This window comes from Artemia franciscana, chromosome 2 (assembly GCF_032884065.1).
Source record: "Artemia franciscana chromosome 2, ASM3288406v1, whole genome shotgun sequence".
Classification (NCBI taxonomy): domain Eukaryota; kingdom Metazoa; phylum Arthropoda; class Branchiopoda; order Anostraca; family Artemiidae; genus Artemia; species Artemia franciscana.
In genome coordinates, this window is record NC_088864.1 from 61,167,966 (window position 1) to 61,188,627 (window position 20,662).

The following is a 20,662-nucleotide window of genomic DNA, read 5'->3' on the forward strand; positions in this document are numbered from 1 at the left end:
CTTAAAGCGGAGAGATCAGGATGAAACTTGGTGGAAAGAATAAGCGCAAGTCCAAGATACGTGACTGACATAACCGAGCCGGATCCGCTCTCTTTGGTGGAGCTGGGGGGAGTAATTCGGAAAAATTAGAAAAAATGAGGTATTCGTAACTTACGAACGGGTGACCAGATCTTAATGAAATTTGATATTTAGAAGGATCTTGTGCTTTAGAACTCTCATTTTAAATCCCGACCAGTACCGGTGACATTTGGGGGGGGGGGTTGGAGGGGGAAAACGGAATTCTTGGAAAACGTGAAAATCTAGGTTCCTTACGAATTGGTGATCGGATCTTAACGAAACTTGATATATAGAAGAATCTTGTGTCTTAGATGCTCCATTTATCAATTCGAATCAGATCTGGAGACATAGAGGGTTGGAGGGGGGAAACAGAAATCTTGGAAAACACTTAGAGTGGAGAGATCGGGATGAAACTTGATGGGAAGAATAAGTACAAGTTATAGATACGTAATTGACATAATTGGAACAGATCTGTTCTCTTTGGGGGAGCTAGGGGTTATTAATTTGGAAAAATTAGAAAAATTGAGGTATTTGAACTTAAGAATGGGTGACCGGATCTTAATGAAATTTGATATTTAGATGGAACTCATGTCTCAGAACTCTTATTTCAAACCCCGACCAGATCTATTGACATTGGGGGGAGTTGGAGGGGAAAACCGGAAATGTTGGAAAGCGCTTAGAGTGGAGAGATCGGGATGAAACTTGGTGGGTAGAATAAGCATATGTCGTAGATACGGGATTGACGTAACCGAACTGGATCCGCTCTCTTTGGGGGAGTTCTGGGGGTGCGTTCAGTGCTTTGGCGAGTTTGGTGCTTCTGGACGTGCTAGGACGATGAAAATTGGTAGATGTGTCAGGGAGCTGCAAAAACTGACTTGATAAAGTCGTTTTCCCCGATTCGACCATCTGGGGGGCTGAGGGAGAGGAAAAATTGAGGTATTTTTACCTTACGAGTGGGTGATCGGATCTAAATGAATTTTGATATTTAGAAGGACCTCGTGACTCAGAGCTCTTACTTTAAATCCCGACCGGCACTAAGCCTCTGATTTTCCTTCTGAATCAATCTATTGATTCTTACAATTTTGCTAGAGCTCATACCATGTGAGTTCTTGGCTCATCCGACCTCGTCACAAGTGCCATATGAGTTCTTGTTGTATTTACCATGTGATGTAACCCTATAGGCAAGCGTGTATTCTCCTGATGAGCCCTTGTGTTGGGTGGGCGCCTTTGAATTATTTGTTTGATTTATAGTTTTAAATATTCGGTATATGACGACTTATACTTACTCACGACACGACTACCTATCCATGGGCTATTCTTTGTGTTTGATTGTGTATGGCTATGCTTACGATATGAGCTCTTGGCTCTTCCGACGTCGTCACAAGTGCCATATGAGCTCTTGTTGTATTTACCATGTGATCTAACCCTATAAGCAAGTGTGTATTCTCCTGATGAGCCCTTGTGTTGGGTGGTCGCCTTTAAATTACTTGTTTGATTTATAGTCTTAAATATTCGGTATATGACGACTTGTGCTTACTCACGACACGACTGCCTGTCTACGGGCTATTCTTTGCGGTTGATTGTTTATGGCTATGCTGTTTGACCTATGTAATTGGATGGATCAGTAGGGTTAAGGCCTCGTTCAACTACATATCTATATTATACTAAATTAGGAAAACAGTCTTTTCTTTTTTTTTATTATTTAAATATGCATATATTTTGTATATTGCTTGTTATTCATTATTTATTATATTTTATATGTTATTTATTATTATTTATTATTTAATAATTATTATTTTTTATAGTTTATATTTTTTCGTTTGGTTTTATGATATGTGTTTGTTTCTGTGTTTGTGCTGTTATATTGATGATTTCTTTTTTCACTATACTATGATGCATTTTCTTGTTTGGCTTAAACTGAACTTATTATCTTGCAGGAAATTACCTTCGTTTTTACTTACGTAATTACTTACTTTTTTAACATTTTCCTTAACGAAATTACTTACGTTTCAGGCGATGGAGCGAGCCGCAGAAGAAATGGGTCTAATATCAGCGCATAGAAATGGTAACATTGAACATTTTCCGTTTCAATCAAAGGATTCGGATGGGAATGTGAGAGCAAAACTTGGGGAGGAGGTAAGCCATACAAAATTCCCTTCTTTTTTTTGAATTTTCAGCTTTCTGCTGTTCGACTCTCCCTTAAAACTAGGTAATATGACCATTTGAAGAACGGATCGCCACAAATTCAGATTTTAAAGTCGAGGATGAAGCTAATGTTAAGACACGGTGGTAATTTTCAGCTTTCTGCTGTTCGACTGAGATTTTAAAATCGAGGATGAAGCTAATGTTAAGACACGGTGGTAATTTTCAGCTTTCTGCTGTTCGACTGAGATTTTAAAATCGACGATGAAGCTAATGTTAAGACACGGTGGTAATTTTCAGCTTTCTGCTGTTCGACTGAGATTTTAAAATCGAGGATGAAACTAATGTTAAGATACGGTGGTAATTTTCAGCTTTCTGCTGTTCGACTGAGATTATAAAATCGAGGATGAAGCTAATGTTAAGACACGGTGGTAATTTTCAGCTTTCTGCTGTTCGACTGAGATTTTAAAATCGAGGATGAAGCTAATGTTAAGACACGGTGGTAATTTTCAGCTTTCTGCAGTTCGAATGAGATTTTAAAATCGAGGATGAAGCTAATGTTAAGACACGGTGGTAATTTTCAGCTTTCTGCTGTTCGACTGAGATTTTAAAATTAAGGATGAAGCTAATGTTAAGACACGGTGGTAATTTTCAGCTTTCTGCTGTTCGACTGAGATTTTAAAATCGAGGATGAAACTAATGTTAAGACACGGTGGTAATTTTCAGCTTTCTGCTGTTCGACTGAGATTTTAAAATTGAGGATGAAGCTAATGTTAAGACACGGTGGTAATTTTCAGCTTTCTGCTGTTCGACTGAGATTTTAAAATCAAGGATGAAACTAATGTTAAGACACGGTGGTAATTTTCAGCTTTCTGCTGTTCGAATGAGATTTTAAAATCGAGGATGAAGCTAATGTTAAGACACGGTGGTAATTTTCAGCTTTCTGCTGTTCGACTGAGATTTTAAAATTGAGGATGAAGCTAATGTTAAGACACGGTGGTAATTTTCAGCTTTCTGCTGTTCGACTGAGATTTTAAAATCGAGGATGAAACTAATGTTAAGACATGGTGGTAATTTTCAGCTTTCTGCTGTTCGAATGAGATTTTAAAATCAAGGATGAAGCTAATGTTAAGACACGGTGGTAATTTTCAGCTTTCAGCTGTTCGACTGAGATTTTAAAATCGAGGATGAAACTAATGTTAAGACACGGTGGCAATTTTCAGCTTTCTGCTATTCGAATGAGATTTTAAAATCGAGGATGAAGCTAATGTTAAGACACGGTGGTAATTTTCAGCTTTCTTCTGTTCGACTGAGATTTTAAAATCGAGGATGAAACTAATGTTAAGACATGGCGGTAATTTTCAGTTTTCTGCTGTTCGACTCTCCTTTATTAACTTGGTAATATAATCATTTGTAAGCGGATAGACAAAAACTAAATTAAGATTTTAAAATCGAGGGTGAAGTTAATGTTAAGACGCGGTGGTAATTTTGATTTTTCTGCTGTTCGACTCTCCTTTCTTAACTTGGTAATATAATCGTTTGAAAATGGATAGACAAACACAAAATTCAGATTTTAAAATCGAGGATGAAACTAATGTTAAGATACGGTTGCAATTTTCAACTTTCTGCTGTTCGACTGAGATTTTAAAATCGAGGATGAAACTAATGTAAAGATGCGGTGGTAATGTTCAGCTTTCTGCTGTTCGACTCTTCTTTATTAACTCGGTAATATAATCATTTGAAAAACGGATAGACAAACACAAAACTCAGATTTTAAAATCGAGGGTGAAACTATTGTTAAGACAAGGTGGTAATTTTCGGCTTTCTGTTGTTCGACTCTTCTTTATTAACTTGGTAGTATAATCATTTGAAAAACGGATAGACAAACACAAAATTCTGATTTTAAAACCGAAGATGAAGCTAATGTTCAGACGTGGTGGTAATTTTGTCGAAATTCATTTGGGTGAATAAGGGCGACATTACAACCCCTTCCCCTTCCAGAAATTTCCACAGAACCAAGTATAATGCTAAGCTATACAGTTACCGGTAAATCATCCCCCGCATTAGGTGGCTAATAGCTTGCAAAAATAGAACACAAGCAAACTTTAAGTCGTCCTTAAAATTCACGTAAAAATCACAAGTTCGGGTGTTTCTACATTCTTCTTCTGTTTAGGCAAAAGTAGGGTCTTCTGGCGAGACTTTTCAGCCCTTTTCCACTCTGAGTTAAAAGGAGCTGCTGCATTGGTTGCTCCTTATTTATCTTGATTCGCTTAGATATCTTGCAGTAAATCTTCTGGTTCTAGGAGATTAAATATCGCAGGATATACATCGAGTTCCATGCTCTTTGTGCAGTCATGGTCAGCCAGAATCTTAGTCAATAGTTAGATTTTGTGGTGTTTGAAGCATGTGTGTGATGATTGGGGACACCACATTGTGTGGCGTTTGTTTGCTGCATAACTGAAATTATTTTCTTCTTCTTCTTTTGTCAATGCTATAACTATTCAGTGTTTATGGGACAGAATCAAGGGTCTTTTTTTGCATAAGCAATGCTGGTAAAAGGCGCCGAAAAAATTGTGAAAAGCTTTTGTGTATTATTTAAATCTTAATGAATTGAGTTCAGTTGGATATATTTTTTAAACAAATTGTATAATAAAAAAAAAAACATTTTTTTTTTCAGACTGTTACTTGTGAACTCCTCGAAAGTTTATTTAAGCATTTTCAAAATTATTATCACTCTGTTCATACCCTCCTCGTATTATCACTCACTTGTTCCCTTTTTACTTCTACCAAAGACATTACATTACTAGGCTAAAAATGTTATATAAACACATTTAAGAACCCGAGACGATTTTGATTTATAGTAAGTAGAATGTGCACGACTCGCTGTATGTGTATTGGCTATCAACTAAATAAACATAAGGACCATGTAGTGTGCATTCTGTCGCGAAGAAAATACGCATATAGTGGCTTTGTTTGGTACATATGGAATATTAAGGTCTTCAACTTGTCTATACATTCTAGGCCTAACAAAGGGGGTAAATAAGTGCATCGTATATAGCTTACAGTAGAAACAGCCATGGTCGAAATACCAATGTGTGGCTTTTTGTAAAAATTCAACTGATGATAATTCACCTAGAACGGACTTTCAGGCCACTTTGTGGATAGGAGAAAAACAGCCCTGTCGTACTCAGAACACAAATTTTTAAGTCATCTTACTCTCCCCTCCCACAGCAGACATGTCTCTGAAATCTTCAACATGATCCTAAAGTTGTGAGACAAAACGAGACTGGCTTACCAACTTTGGTAAGCCTATTTGTATTTGGTAAGCTTATATATTTGATTGATATAACTTTGAAAATCCTCATTTAATAAGAGGAAAGATCCCTTTCCGCTTTAATTAGGGTCTTTAATTCATCTGCCCGCATAAAAATCCAAATTATCGATTTTTTGCTCCGCAAATGAAACTTTTACCCAAAAGAAATATATTCTCAATGTCTAAGCTTTTAGCATCTGAAAAAAAGCCTATCGTACTTGCATATCGGGCTTGTATATATATACAAAGGATTAAATAACAAAGGATTAAATAACAAAGGATTAAATGAGTTGCATCGTAGCTTACAGTAGAAATATCCATGGTCGAGATACCAATGACAGGTTTTTCGTCTCCGACATAATTCAGCCGAAACGTAATATTGCTGAAGATTATCAAAAATAGTCAAAAATTGCCAAAAAAGGTTACGAAAAGAACACCTGGTTTTGCATAAGAATCCTAGTCCAATCTTTTAGAGACTAAGGAAGTGATGACAATGCATAACAAGAGCTAAGAGCTCATATGGCACTTGTGACGAGGTCGGAAGAGCCGAGAGCTCATATGGTACGAGGTCGGAAGAGCCAAGAGCTCATTTGGCACTTGTGAGAAGGTCAGAACCTAAAGTTAAACTTTATAGCACAAGATCCTTCTAAATATCAAATTTCATTAAGATCTGGTCACCCTTTCGTAAGTTACAAATACCTCAATTTTCAAAATTACCTCCCCCCTCCCAATTCCACCAAAGAGAGCAGATCCGGTCCAGTTATGTCAGTCACGTATCTTAGACAGGTTTCTATTTTTCCCATCCAGTTTCATCCTGATCCCACCGCTTTAAGTATTTTCTAAGATTTCCGGTCCCCCCAACTGCCCCCCCCCCAATTACGTTTGATCCGGTTGAGATTTAAAATAAGATATCAGAGTTACGAGGTCCTTCTAAATATGAAGTTTCATGAAGATCCGATCACTCCTTCGTAAGTTAAAAATACGTTATTTTTCTTATTTTTCAGAATTACCCCCCCCCCCCCCGCAATTGAGCGGATCCGTTCCAATTATGTAAATTACGTATGCAAGACTTTTGCTTATTTTTCCAACCAAGTTTCATCCCAATCCTTCCAATCTAAGGGTTTCCCATCATTTTAGGTCTCCCCACCCCAAACTTCCCCCAATGTCACCAGATCCGGTCAGGATTTAAAATAAGAGCTTTGAGCCACGATATCCTTCTAAAAATCAAATTTCATGGAGATCCAATCACCCATTCGTAAGTTAAAAATACCCCATTTTTTCTAATTTTTCAGAATTAACCCCCCCCCCCCAACTACCCAAAAGAGAGCGGATCCGTTCCGTTTATGTCAATCATATATCTAGGACTTGTGTTTATTTTTCCCACCATGTTTCATCCCGATCCCTCCACTCTAAGTGTTTTCCAAGTTTTAGGTTTCCCCCTCCCAACTCCCCGCCCCCATCACCAGATCCGGTCGGGATTTAAAATAAGAGCTCTAAGACACGATATCCTTCTAAACATCAAATTTCATTGAGATCCGATCACCCGTTCGTAAGTTGAAAATACCTCATTTTTCTAATTTTTAAGACTTACTCCCCCCTCCCAACTACCCCAAAGAGAGCAAATAAGTTCCGATTATGTCAATCATGTATCTGGGACTTGCGCTTATTTTTCCCATCAAGTTTCATCCCGATCCCTCTACTCTAAGTGTTTTCCAAGATTTTAGGTTTCCCCCCTCCAACTCCCCCCAATGTCATCAGACCCAGTCGGGATTTAAAATAAGAGCTCTGAGACACAATATCATTCCAAACATCAAATTTCATTAAGATCCAATCACCCGCTCATAAGTTAAAAATACTTCATTTTTTCTATTTTTCCGAATTAACCGGCCCCTTCTCCCCCCCCCAGATGGTCAAATCGGGAAAACGACTATTTCTAATTTAATCTGGTCCGGTCCCTGATACGCTTGCCAAATTCCATCGTCCTAGCTTACCTGGAAGTGCCTAAAGTAGCAAAACCGGGACTTTAGGTTTTCCCCCTCCAACTCCCCCCAATGTCATCAGATCCGGTCGGGATTAAAAATAAGAGCTCTAAGACACAATATCATTCCAAACATCAAATTTCATTAAGATCCAAATACCCGCTGACAAGTTAAAAATACTTCATTTTTTCTATTTCTTGCGAATTAACCGGGCCCCCACTCCCCCCCAGATGGTCAAATCGGGAAAACGACTATTTCTAATTTAATCTGGTCCGGTCCCTGATACGCTTGCCAAATTTCATCGTCCTAGCTTACCTGGAAGTGCCTAAAGTAGCAAAACCGGGACCGACAGACAGACCGACAGAATTGGCGACTGCTATATGTCACTTGGTTAATACCAAGTGCCATAATAAGATAATATAATAATAATAAAGGAGTAAGATAAAATAGATAATAAACAAAAACGAAAAAGTCAGCCGTTCCTCTTTCTGTGTATATTCATTAAAAAGTATTACCCGTAGTATTCTTGGTTGTCATTCATGCAAGACCCATCCTAAAAATTGTTTAACAGACAGTGCTTAAGTGTGCCTATCTTTGTCCTAAGAGTTTACTGTAAGAGTTGAAGGCTGCAGGCGTTAACGGCTCTACGTACCTTACCCCTGGCAAATCAAGTAGCGTTAAGCTTTACAGTGCAAAAGTTTTACTAGCGAATTGATTTTCGCTGCTTTTGCTCGCCTAACTACTCCAATCCCCGGAAATGCTTTCCAGCATATCCCTTTTTAGCCTTCTCCTGCCATAAAAGGCTATACCTAATATAAGTGTGTTAAAGAAAATGCGATATATTAAGAAGTAAAAATAAGAATATATTGTTTTTGAAGATACAAAATTGTTATTAATTTTGATATGGCTTTTTTGTTAGGTGAAGGGCCGACCTTTATTAAATTAAAGAAAACTATTATGGATAAATACTTTCGTCTATCGAACAGGTAAAATTTTGAAAACAATTTTTGAGGCAGTCAACCGGGCAGCTTTAGGCTGATATTTATTTTGGAATAATATTTATTCTTTTAGTTTGTCACAAGGTCATATCCAGGATTTTGTTTGCGGGGAGGGGGTTACAGAAAGTAAAAAAAAACTCATTAAAAAAATTTTTTTTTATTCATTTTTGATACGTTTTACGAGTCTGACAAAAATTTCGGTTGGAGGCAGTGGGGGCAAACCTGAAACCGAAACAGATGGAGAGAAAAACAGTTGTTAACTAAGAAAAAGCTGTTGTGAAGCACTGAAAAACCAATGGCTTGTTGTGGAACAATAATGGAAAGAAAACCTTTAGTAGTAACTTAAATGTAAACAGAGATTTGAAATAGCATTTAAAACTTCGAAACAAGTTAGTCCACACCTACTTCAGAATGAAGTAATTTACAAGTTATGTTTTCAGGCACCATATTTTTGTTCCTATCAATAATTTTCTCCAAAATTATTTTGTTTATTTAGGTTTCTTACAATTCGTCAATAATTGTTTACATTTTTTGTAGGCTCTCATAAACGTGTTCATTAGTAAGAACAATTTTTAATTATTTTTCTTTTGATGGTAGAAACGCGCCAGTAACAGACTTCCTTATTCTTAGGTAATATTTGACTTGGCACAAGTAAAACGGAATAAAGAGCTAGTTGCCGTTAATATAAGAGTAGTTCCGAAGCCACGAGCAATCACTCCCCCCTCTGAAAAACCAAAACCGGAAGTGAAGCCTCAGAGGCAGAAAGTGGCTGAAAAGCTATTTGAAAACGGGGTCAAAATGCAAAATGGACCCAAGGAACGAGAGGAGAAGCAGACGTACCAAGGCTGGGTTGCTGCCATCAAAGATGCCTATGGTTTCATTGAAACTTTAGAGCATGATCGAGAGATTTTCTTCCATTTTAGGTAATTATTTATTTTTCCTCCTTTCTTTGTTAAGTTCGGAAATAATCAAACTATTTGAAAAGAAAAACTGTTCCATCGACCTCGCAGTGTGTTAGAATAAAGTATTGGCGTAGAGTGATTGAATTTAATGCTTACTAATATCATATCCGTGAACTTTTCTTAATTTATCACTTTTTCACCAATAAGAGTTTACATATTTTACGAATTTCGGCTGGAACATCATCACTACTTGACGTATGACTACTTGAAATATGACGTCAATCAGCCGCAATAGCAGCAGCAGCAGTAGTAGTAATAGTTTAAGATATAATTTATCCTCTTGAAATGTACTCTTAAATATGAAGTCAATTAAATGATTTGTCTTGTCAATCACTTGTTTTTGTGCAATTTCGCCTGCACCATAGACACTAAAAACGATACAACCTCTACTGAGGCAAATATGACGTACATATGCTTTTCGAATGTATTCATAAATATGACGTCACTTACATAATTTTTTTTTATACCAAAATTGAGACTTTTAACGAATTTATATCCGGCACAATTTGGCACGGGTATGTGGCTTAAAAAAAAAAAAAAAAAAAAAAAAGCCGAATTCCCGCAGAATGGTGTCGAATCAAAATTAAAACTGTATCGTTGGGATCAAAGCCGAAAACTCCATTTAGAAGAATCACAGTCCACCATCTTGGGCAAAATGAAAACTACTATTTCAGGTGGCATACCGGGACGTGTCTCCATTTTTTTTTCTGATTTTTCTTCAGTCGCTTCTAGTGGGGTGCTGAAACATCATTGAGCAGTTTTTAAGGGTAAATTTGAAAGGAAATTTTACACAATTTGGCAGAAAAAGAGAATGCGGTATGGGGCATTCTCTCTTTTATAGCACAATGGGGATATATTAAACTCTTGAATGGTGAAATAAAAATTACTGGTTCTGATGCATTTGCAATGATATAAAGAGAAAACCATTTGAGCCCTATTCATTCATTTTTAGATCTAGTAAAATAGGAAACTAGTAAACTAGGAGAGAAAAATGTCAGTGCAACAGAAAGTCAAATGAGTGAAAAAAGCTCATTTAAAAGATAAATTACCTTTTGAGGTTCCATTAAGAGCTCGAAATAGAATTTGCCCCAGAAGCAGTTATTTGAATTTGAAAGGAGCATAAAAAAAGCATTAAGTGACGTATTAACTCTCTTTTTTGCTAAAATATTTGAATGTATGAATTTATCTAACTATGTGTCTAGACTTTCCATTTTATAAGTTTGAGCTTGTGTTTGGCCAGAAAGAATGTCTTAAGATCAAGGTGAATTCACTGTTATAAATACATTTTAAGCTATTGTGATCTAAAATTCCGTGTGTATATATATAAACTTCTTGCAAATAGTGTTTTTGAACGAGGAGAAGCTAAACGTGAGACATCTTCCTTTTTTTGTATATACAGACTTTTTCCTTTTTTTTTACTTTATTCTTGTATCTTTATTTTCCTGAATGATTATTTTCTTGTATGTTCTAGTTTTTATTTATTCTAAATCGTTTCTAGATTTGAAAGCAAATATTCAACTATCATTTTTATTTAGTTGACTCTCATAATTTGAAGTCTTGTCAGTTGTTATAATCACTTGTCTTCATTTTCGTTTATTGACAAGCTTAAAGTTGTTTCTGAAAAAAAAAAACAAAAAAAAAACATGACATCTGTCAAATAGAATAGGTTAAGTTTTACCTGGGTCTATGTCTGCAAGTTTCTAAAAGAAGCTCAAAGTATTTAGACAAAACTTTATAGAAAATGGCTTCAGCCCCTAGACTTTTTTGCCCCTCCTGCCCAAGATTCTGCAAAATATCTCATTTTTGGTATTTTGATTGAAAAAATGCTTTCCCCTGAAATTAGATGTAAACATTTTGAAACCCGCCCTCTCCTCTACAGTTTCGTTAATTGGCGTCCCAAAATCCAGTTGTGACAAAATGAAAAGCAAAATAACTCCGAATGGCTTGAGAAGAGGTCATTGGAAAGATAAGAAAAAGTGAGAAATTGGTCAAGGCGTAAAGAGTGAAGCTCTGAATAGTGGGCTGGAGGAAGCGTATGCGTAGATATGTATACCTCAAGTGGCTTGGTACTGGCATGAGTTGTTATTCTTAGCCGTTAAAACTAACTATTATTATTTTTTGAATTATTTTTTGTTTTTTATTTAATTGATAATTTTTAATTATTCTCATTTGCTAACTGTGGCTTCTACTTTATTTTGATGAAAATAAAATCACAAAATGATTATAACCGCTAGAGTATTTGTTAGAGGTTTTGCGCCCTAAAATCTTAGCGCCCGGGACAAGTGTCCCCTCTGTGGGGGGCACTTATAATGACACAAAGTTTGCCAACACATTTTCACTGCTTCTTCTTTTTATTTTCACTGATAGATAATGCTTGGTGTTAGACGATGTTTTTTGTATTATTATTATACAATAGTGTAAATAAAAGTAAGTAAGTAAGACGGCACTAGACCCTTAAGGTCCAAACCGGCGATGCTGATCTCCGTTTCATGGCTCTTCAGCCAGGAAGTGCAATGGGGGGTTGGGGGCGAACCATCCTGTGCTTTCACACACCCTTCCTGCTTACCTTCCCCATATTTCTCCGGGTCCCATTTAGAGCTGTATCGACTGGCTGAGCTTACAGAGTCACGCCACTGACCCCCGTCCCAAACTAAATAACTGGCCACAGCTAGGATTGAACCCATGCCCCTTGGACACAGAATTCCCACACCAGCGCGTCAACTACTCAGCCAGGAATGCAATAAATAAATAGTGTAAATAAAAACTAAATTGACTCTTTGAGTGGCCTATGGTGTTACCCAAGTAGCAATTTTCTGATAACACCTCGTTTTTGACAGGAAGGTAAGGATACCAACTGACAAGAAGGATACCAATTTGTTCTTAAAAATAATCTGAATTGAACTTGAAAATGGCAACATAATTAAATTTATTTAAATTATTTCTACAAGTTAACATTTAGGTAATATAAATTAATTGGGTTAAGATTGATTAAAGTTAAATTTTCTGCCTGAATATTCAATTGTATTTTTTTGGAATCTAATTAGTTATTTAAACAGTCGTTGCCTCTCTTTATTTTTAGATTCGTGACTCTTTTTGTACTTTAACTGATAAGTACTTCGTAAATCATGCTTAAGTAACAAGTCGTAACATTTTGAGTTTTTTCTTAATAATTATAAAGATTTTTATTTTGTTTGCATAAGCAACATTTTTTTTTAATTCTTGTTTTGTAGCAACTATGAAGGTAGCCTTTCGAATTTGGACATTGGTCAAGAAGTGCAGTATACTATAACATCGAAGGGTCAGCCTCAAGGGAAATTGTCAGCTGAGAACGTACGCCCGTTGGCAAAAGGCTCCATTGCCCGCCCACCGACTGGCAGCCAGGTTTACTACGGAACTGTTTTACGTCCTGTACGTGGAAGCAATCCTGAACAGCCGTATTACGCTGGAATTGTGAAAGTAGGCCTACGTAAGTGCGGTTTCTTTTACTTTAATTGTTTATTTTCTGTTGGACATTTTTGTCGATGCCCTAATATTGCCTATTTATATTTTTGCTTAAGCTGCTTGTGGTTTTGTTCCCTATTTATATGCTTTTTTAGACTCATTTTCATCAACGTTTCATGCATTAATACGCTGGAATTGTGAAAGCAGGCCTACGTAAGTGCAGTTTCTTTTACTTTAATTGTTTATTTTCTGTTGGACATTTTTGTCGATGCCCTAATATTGCCTATTTATATATTTGCTTAAGCTGCTTGTGATTTTGTTCCCTATTTATATGCTTTTTTAGACTCATATTCATCAACGTTTCATGCATTAATACGCTGGAATTGTGAAAGTAGGCCTACGTAAGTGCGGTTTCTTTTACTTTAATTGTTTGTTTTCTGTTGGACATTTTTTGTCGATACCCTAATATTGCCTATTTATATTTTTGCTTAAGCTGTTTGCGGTTTTGTTCCCTATTTATATGCTTTTTCAGACTCATATTCATCAACGTTTCATGTATTAATATACGTTGAATTACATATTTTACTTCAGTAAATTTCGCCTTATTGCATTTTCCTACACATTTAATATGTTACTGTGAAAGTCCGAAATTCGGTTAATGTTGGCAATTACTGGTGAATGTTCAAAATTCCTTTTTCTATGCTTGAATTCAATTAGCTTTGCGGGTCAGCTTTATCAATCTTATGCAAGCTATGATGGTAAAGATTGCATGGTATGATGGTTAGATTGGGTTAGATTATGTTAGTTTAGATTAGGTTAAATTTGGTTCTAAATATCACAAATGGGTTAAAAGCCTAATCTAACTAAATCTAAAAACTTAATCTTAAAATCTAAAAAACTTAATCTTTAAATCTAAAAACTTAATCTTAAAACTTAAAAACTTAATCTAACTAAACCTAAGCTAACTGTCAAAAAGTTGACTTGAAAAAGTTGATTAGTAAAAGTGACTAAATCCAAGGAGAAAAAAACGAAGGTATTTCAAACATTCACCGGTGAATGTCGACTTTCTAATCAGTGGTTGGCCACTTCTGAAAAAAAAAACATCCTAAACAAATAAAATTAATACCACAGAGGTGATTTTACGGGGGTGACAGAGAAGGTACTTGCCGTGGGTGCAAGATTTCAAATAGATAATCTAATGTTTATAACCAGTTTGTAGTTTTGAAATTTTGTTTTTATTAAAATAAAGTATTGGGCTTAGTTAATAAATGAAAATAATTAACAAACGATGAACTAATCAACTAAATATAAATAAACTGAAAAACAAAAATAATTAAATAATGTTAATTAAATAATAGTAATGGAAATACTCGATTAACATGATGAGTAATAATTAAATACTTTAAATAATCATTTAAAAATAATTATTAATTTATCAATAAGTTGAATTTTATTTTGATAATAAATGAAAATTTTGTTAAAATTTGGCCTGAAAATTGTGTCGAAGACAGGACAGAGGGGGTGGGGCTAATTAAGGTTTGCCCTGGGTGCAAGAGAGGCCAGAACCGCCGCTGTAATACCGTTATATCCCTTATTTTTTTTCAATTTCCTAATGTCATTGCTGTTTTTTTTACATTGCACACCATCCCTATTCCTATTCTGTTGATCCCATATATAACCCTAAGAATATATTAGGCTCTTTGCTGAATTGAGTTTTCTGGCTTCTGCAGTCTCGACTCGATGCAATCTAGTTTACTTTGAGACTGTAGCTAAATATACGAAAATATTATTTGAAATTATATTAAAAAATGGAAAAGTGGCCGTGATATTTTGAAATAGCCTACACTAAGAAATCTAGTGGTACTACTTTTATTCGTTTTGCATATTTCCTTCAGAAGAGACTAACTACTAAATATTTACCCATTTTCATAGAAAATTATTTCATATTTTGCCTTTGATTATTTTTTAATTATATCCTATAATTTTTCCTTCGTTTTTTTTTTTTTTTTTTTTTTTTTTTGGTAAGCTACTTATGGTCTATTGCGTATTCATACATATTTCCAGACTCATCATCATAAATATTTAATACTTTTGTGGAGAGACAATGGAATTTTCTATTTCAATGTTGGTAATTTTACCTCCTAGACTTGACAACACTGTCCCGCTACCTTATATCCAAAGGTATATAGTATCTATAATACATAAAGCAAAAATTAGTTTTGCCTACATTGCACGCTATATTATAATATATTCCAAAATAATATATTATTCTTTTTGCTTGTATTGCCTATTCATGCGCACTTTCGTCCTCGTTTCGTGTGCAGTTAAATTTTACATTTTACTTAAGACAATTTTACCTTATTGACTATTCATACATTATTTCGCACATAATTAAATATTGTATTTTACCACAATTAATTTTGATAGGTTTGGGCTTATATTGCTATCTATTTTTTCTTTTTTCGGCCTGTTCCTACCGTTTCTAATTCTGCTTCTTTAGTTTTTCCTTCAGTTCCCTTAACAATTAGTTTCAAATGGCTTCTGAGTCGACTCTTTTTGTATGTTGCGTTTAACTTCAAGCAGAGAAGGAATTCAATTAAAAAAATAAGTAAAGAATATAGCATTGGACTTTGAAAGTCCCTACCGGCAGTAATGACCTCCGTTTCGTGACCCATCAGCCAGGAAGTACAATGGGGGGCTGGGGTCTAGATATTCTGAGCTTTTGCACACCCGTCTTTTTACCTTTCCCAGACTTCCCCGGGTGCCCATTTAGTGCTGGGTCGACTCTGGCTGAGCTTGAAGAGTCACGCCACTGACCCCAGTTCCAAACCAAATAACTAGCGACAACAGGACTCGAACCCCTTCCTCACGGACGAAGGATTTCAAGTCTAGTTTGCTAACCACTCGGCCAGGACCAGCCGAACTCACTCATACAATTATGGTAGTGAGTTAATCTGTAATAATAAGTACAAATCTGTTACTTTAAAGATTTGGGTTAAACTTTTCGGTTAAGGGTTAACTTCTTTGAAGTAAGGCTCACAAAGGTCCACATTGGCACCGAGGAGCATCCTTATATTATAAAATTCTAATTTAAAATCTGGCAATTGGACGGAGTCTTTTCTAGCTGCTCCTATTCTATTTCCTTTCCAATATCGTCTCCAATTCCCAGCTGCTCCTTTTCCATTTCCTTTCCAATATCCTTTCCAATTCCTAGCTGCTCCTTTTCCATTTCCTTTCCAATATCCTTTCCAATTCCTAGCTGCTCCTATTCTATTGCCTTTCCTGTCCAATTCCTAGCTTTCCAATTCTTAAATAATGAATGGAGTTGAATGAATTTGATTTCAGTTTAACAGCTAAACAATTTTCTAAATAATAGCGATGGTGGCGGAGGAAAAATTTAAAAGAAAGATGTTTCGGATTCATTTTCACGACTACTGCTACTGATAACGCTTTGCAATATAAAGCATTCTCTGTCCAAACACACGTAAAGGGCCGATTGTATCCTAGTCCGTTTGGGAGGTGAGGTCTATTCATATCTGACAACCGTGGTTTCCTAAGATTTTTCTTTTTGTTCCTCCAAAATTGTGAAGTTTTTTATGGTAGTACACATTTTTGCCAGTTTTGTCACGTCGAACCATGTTAAACTATAAAAGTAATAAGGATAACTAAGTAGATAAATTTGACAACGCTGTTTATAAATTTTTTTCAGACTACGTATAAACTAACTTTATAAAATGTCTGTTTTATTTTTTAATTTGTTTTCTAATATTTAGTGTAATACGAATGGAATTAATAGTAATTTTACAATTTTGTATGGGTCTAGTGTGACCTGTTAGTTAATCAGCTGATTATTCCGAGCTTAAACATGTTTTCACTCGTGTTGAAAATTGATGATGGGATTTGTGCTTAAAATTCAAAAGAAAAATCTAAAGAATAAGGATAAATAACTTTTGTTTTATGGTCTGGTATTGCATTTTTCTGCTTGATTTGAAGTTTTGAAAAGTAATTTTAAGTCTTTGTTTACATTTGAATGTCTAGTTTTAAATTCTCTGCCCAATTATTGCGTTTCCGCTTGTTCTTCTCGGTCTTGCAACAACCAGATGTTTTTCTGTCTCACCTAGCATCTGAAATTCAGATGTTAGGTAGAAATGTGAATAACCGTAAGCTCCCCTGACTTAGGGCTGTTAGTAGCAATGACAAGGGTTTATGATTTTTATTTTATTTTTGTAGCCGATGGCGATGGTGAAGAATACGAATTTGGCGTTACAAGCCTCTCGAACAAAAAAGACTTTTTGCAAAAGGGAGATTTAGTGCAGTTTCAACTTGAAGGAGAAGATAGAGGTGTCTTAAGAGCAAACAATGTTAAAGCAATGAGGACAAAGCTCCGATCCACTGTGGACCATATGAAAGGTAAGCTAATGACGGCTTCTGTAGCTGAGAATTTAAAGCAATTTGAGTTATACTTTGAGATATAGATTATTGTCTGGAACCTCTCCAGTTGTTTTGATTGACTACCTCATAGGAATATTAAGGAATTTGATAACATAAATAATCGGCCTATCTCGTCGATTATAAACTTTTTTAGTCTGTGAAACCAAACTATTTGGAATTGATTGGACAGTCTAGCCATAACTTGTACAGCTTGGATTGGCGATCCGAACAAACGGCAGAAAACTAAAAGTCGACAACTACTTTCCCTGAAATCTTATAAAAATCTTACCACTTCTCTTGTTTTGTGCTGGAGATAAATATATTTAGTTTTAGAGAAATTTATATCATTAGAAAGTTTAAATTTTGGTTTTTGGTTGAACGGAGCAGAATTTTTTCTTTAAAATTCAGGTGAATTTTGTGCCTAAGAACGTTCAAGTATACCTTGTATAAAAATGCCCAAAAATCACCAAAAAAAAATCAAGAAAGGTTTGTGCCTAAGAACGTTGTAGTATACCTGGTATAAAAATGCCCAAAATCACCTTAAAAAATTCAAGAAAGGTTTGTGCCTAAGAACGTTTTAGTATACCTGGTATAAAAATGCCCAAAATCGCCTTAAAAAAAATTCAAGAAAGGTTTGTGCCTAAGAACGTTGTAGTATACCTGGTATAAAAATGCCCAAAATCACCTTAAAAAAAATTCAAGAAAGGTTTGTGTCTAAGAACGTTGTAGTATACCTGGTATAAAAATGCCCAAAATCACCTTAAAAAAATTAAAGAAAGGTTTGTGCCTAAGAACGTTGTAGTATACCTGGTATAAAAATGCCCAAAATCACCTTTAAAAAATTCAAGAAAGGTTTGTGCCTAAGAACGTTGTAGTATACCTGCTAGCAAAATGCCCGAAATCACCTCAAAAGAAATGTCATTTGATCGATTTGACAGCTCTTCGAATTTTCTGTGGTGCAACCCGCTTTGACTGAAAACTTTGCTGACAATTCTATTGTTTTTTCTATCAAATTTTATAATCAAATCACAAGGTCTCAATAGGTTTCAATGATAAGTAGTCCCTTTGGATAATTCGCGAATGGACCCCTTGCCTTTGAGACAATTTACTGACGTTGAGGCTAACAAAATGATGTTTAAAGCATTGAATCTTCTTAACAGACGGCAACTTAAAAATGAATCTCCCCATGTTCTTTCATCCTCCCTTCTATGAAAAATCCCTTGCCCCCCCTCCCACTCCAAGAGTTCAACCTACTTACACCTATGATTAGGATAATTGCGTGTGTCGGCTGATTTGTTTTCATAAAAGGAAAGTATACTGTGGGATCAAAGAGCAAAAATAAATTTCGTAGTTTTTTCAAATTTTTTCAGTTTTAAATTGTTCATTTTATCGTTTTCATTTTTACAATGCAATTTTTTGCTCAATATTTACACTTAATTACGATATTTTTTCCTTGAGGAGGGTTTTAGTATTTAAAGTGGTCGAAAGGGAAGAAATTACAATTTTCCTCACGTCTCTCATTTCTCTCCTCTTTCTCTCCATCCCCTGTCGCCCCCTGTCCTCTCCCCTCCTTTCTTTTTCCCTCTACTCTTCCTTCCTGTTACCCTATCCCTCTGCTCCCTATGTTCTCTCTGCGCTCCACTCTCCGCGCCTCGTTTTTCCTTTCTCTCTCTCTCTCTCACTCTCTCACTCTCTCTCTCTCACTCTCCCTAACTTTCCACCTCTCTCTCCCTCTATCTGATTTTCTTGCGTAACTTCTACGATTTTAAATCTACCAAGAAAGTATTTAAATTGTTAAAAATTTAGGTCAGTATGGATTCTTAAATTACGAAGCTGAAGAAGGCAAGAAGTTGTTTTTCCACATATCAGAAGTTAAAGATGATGTCGCTCTTCAACCAGGAGATGCTGTTGAGTTTTACCTGATAACCAATCAAAAAACGGGGAAGAGCTCTGCTTCCAATGTTGTCAAACTGTAAGTTCTATTTAAGTATATCGTGTAGAAATGGTACACAATTTAGAGGATATAATAAGTGTTGGCTAAACTTTTAGTCATTACGGAAAGTGTGCCACTTACTGATTACAGAATGTGTGTCACTTAAAACTTGCTGATATACCATTTGTCTTGGTAATTAGAAAATCAATAGCTGGATGGTTCAAGTTCTTAAAGCTCCTTATTACAATGTAAAACTTGCCATTTATTGATGTGCCGCTAGTCTTGCCAATCAAAGAATTACTAGGGGCATGGTTGAAGTTATTGAAATTCTTGTCATTGCAAGATCTCCCACTAGCTGATACTTACTTTGAAATTGCTGATATGCCATTAGTCGTGGTAATTAGAAAATCATTAGCGGCATGATTCAAGTTCATTAAGCTCCTTTTTACAATGCAAAACATGCCACCTATTGATGGTGCCACTAGTCTTGCCAATCAAAGAATTACTAGGGGCATGGTTCAAGTTGTTTAAATTCTTGTAATTGCAAGATCCTCCCACTAGCTGAAAGTTACTTGGAACTTGCTGATATGCCACTAGTCTTGGTCAGTCAAAGAATTACTAGGGCCATGGTTCAAGCTGTTGAAATTCTTGTCATTGCAAGATCCTCCCACTAGCTGAAAGTTACTTGGAACTTGCTGATATGCCATTAGTCTTGGTCAGTCAAATAATTACTAGGGCCGTGGTTCAAGATGTTGAAATTCTTGTCATTGCAAGATCCTTCCACTAGCTGAAAGTTACTTAGAACTTGCTGATATGCCACTAGTCTTGGTCAGTCAAAGAATTACTAGGGCCATGGTTCAAGCTGTTGAAATTCTTGTCATTGCAAGATCCTCCCACTAGCTGAAAGTTACTTGGAACTTGCTGATAAGCCACTAGTCTTGGTCAGTCAAAGAATTACTAGGGCCATGGTTCAAGCTTGGAACTTGGAACTTGCTGATAAGCCACTAGTCTTGGTCAGTCAAAGAATTACTAGGGCCATGGTTCAAGCTGTTGAAATTCTTGAAATTGCAAGATCTCCCACTATCTGATACTTGGAACTTGCCGAAATGCAATTATTATTGGTAATTAGAAAATCATTAGCTGGATGTCTTATGTTCTTTAAGCTCCTTTTTACAATGCATAATTTGCCACTTATTGATGTGCCACTAGTCTTGCCAATCAAAGAATTACAAGGAGCATGGTCCAAGTTCTTGAAATTCTTATCGTTGCAAGATCTCCTACTATCTGATACTTAACTTGTACTTTCCGATATGCCATTATTCTTCGTAATAAATCATTAGCTGGATGGTTCAAGTTCCTGAAGCTCCTTTGTACAATGCAAAATTTGCCACTTATTGGTGTGTCAC

General features: G+C 35.8%; 1 protein-coding gene across 3 annotated transcripts in view; it reads left to right on the plus strand.

Moving 5' to 3' along the window:
• Window positions 1–20,662, plus strand: part of LOC136043888 (RNA-binding protein Unr-like) — an 85,250-nt gene that overhangs the window by 43,219 nt on the left and 21,369 nt on the right. For all 3 annotated transcript variants that reach the window (XM_065728905.1, XM_065728907.1, XM_065728906.1), the window contains 5 exons: window positions 2,071–2,193; window positions 9,120–9,412; window positions 12,682–12,917; window positions 17,123–17,302; window positions 19,130–19,295. In XM_065728905.1, coding sequence (XP_065584977.1) covers window positions 2,071–2,193; window positions 9,120–9,412; window positions 12,682–12,917; window positions 17,123–17,302; window positions 19,130–19,295 — 998 coding nt within the window. The remainder of the gene's footprint in view (window positions 1–2,070; window positions 2,194–9,119; window positions 9,413–12,681; window positions 12,918–17,122; window positions 17,303–19,129; window positions 19,296–20,662) is intronic.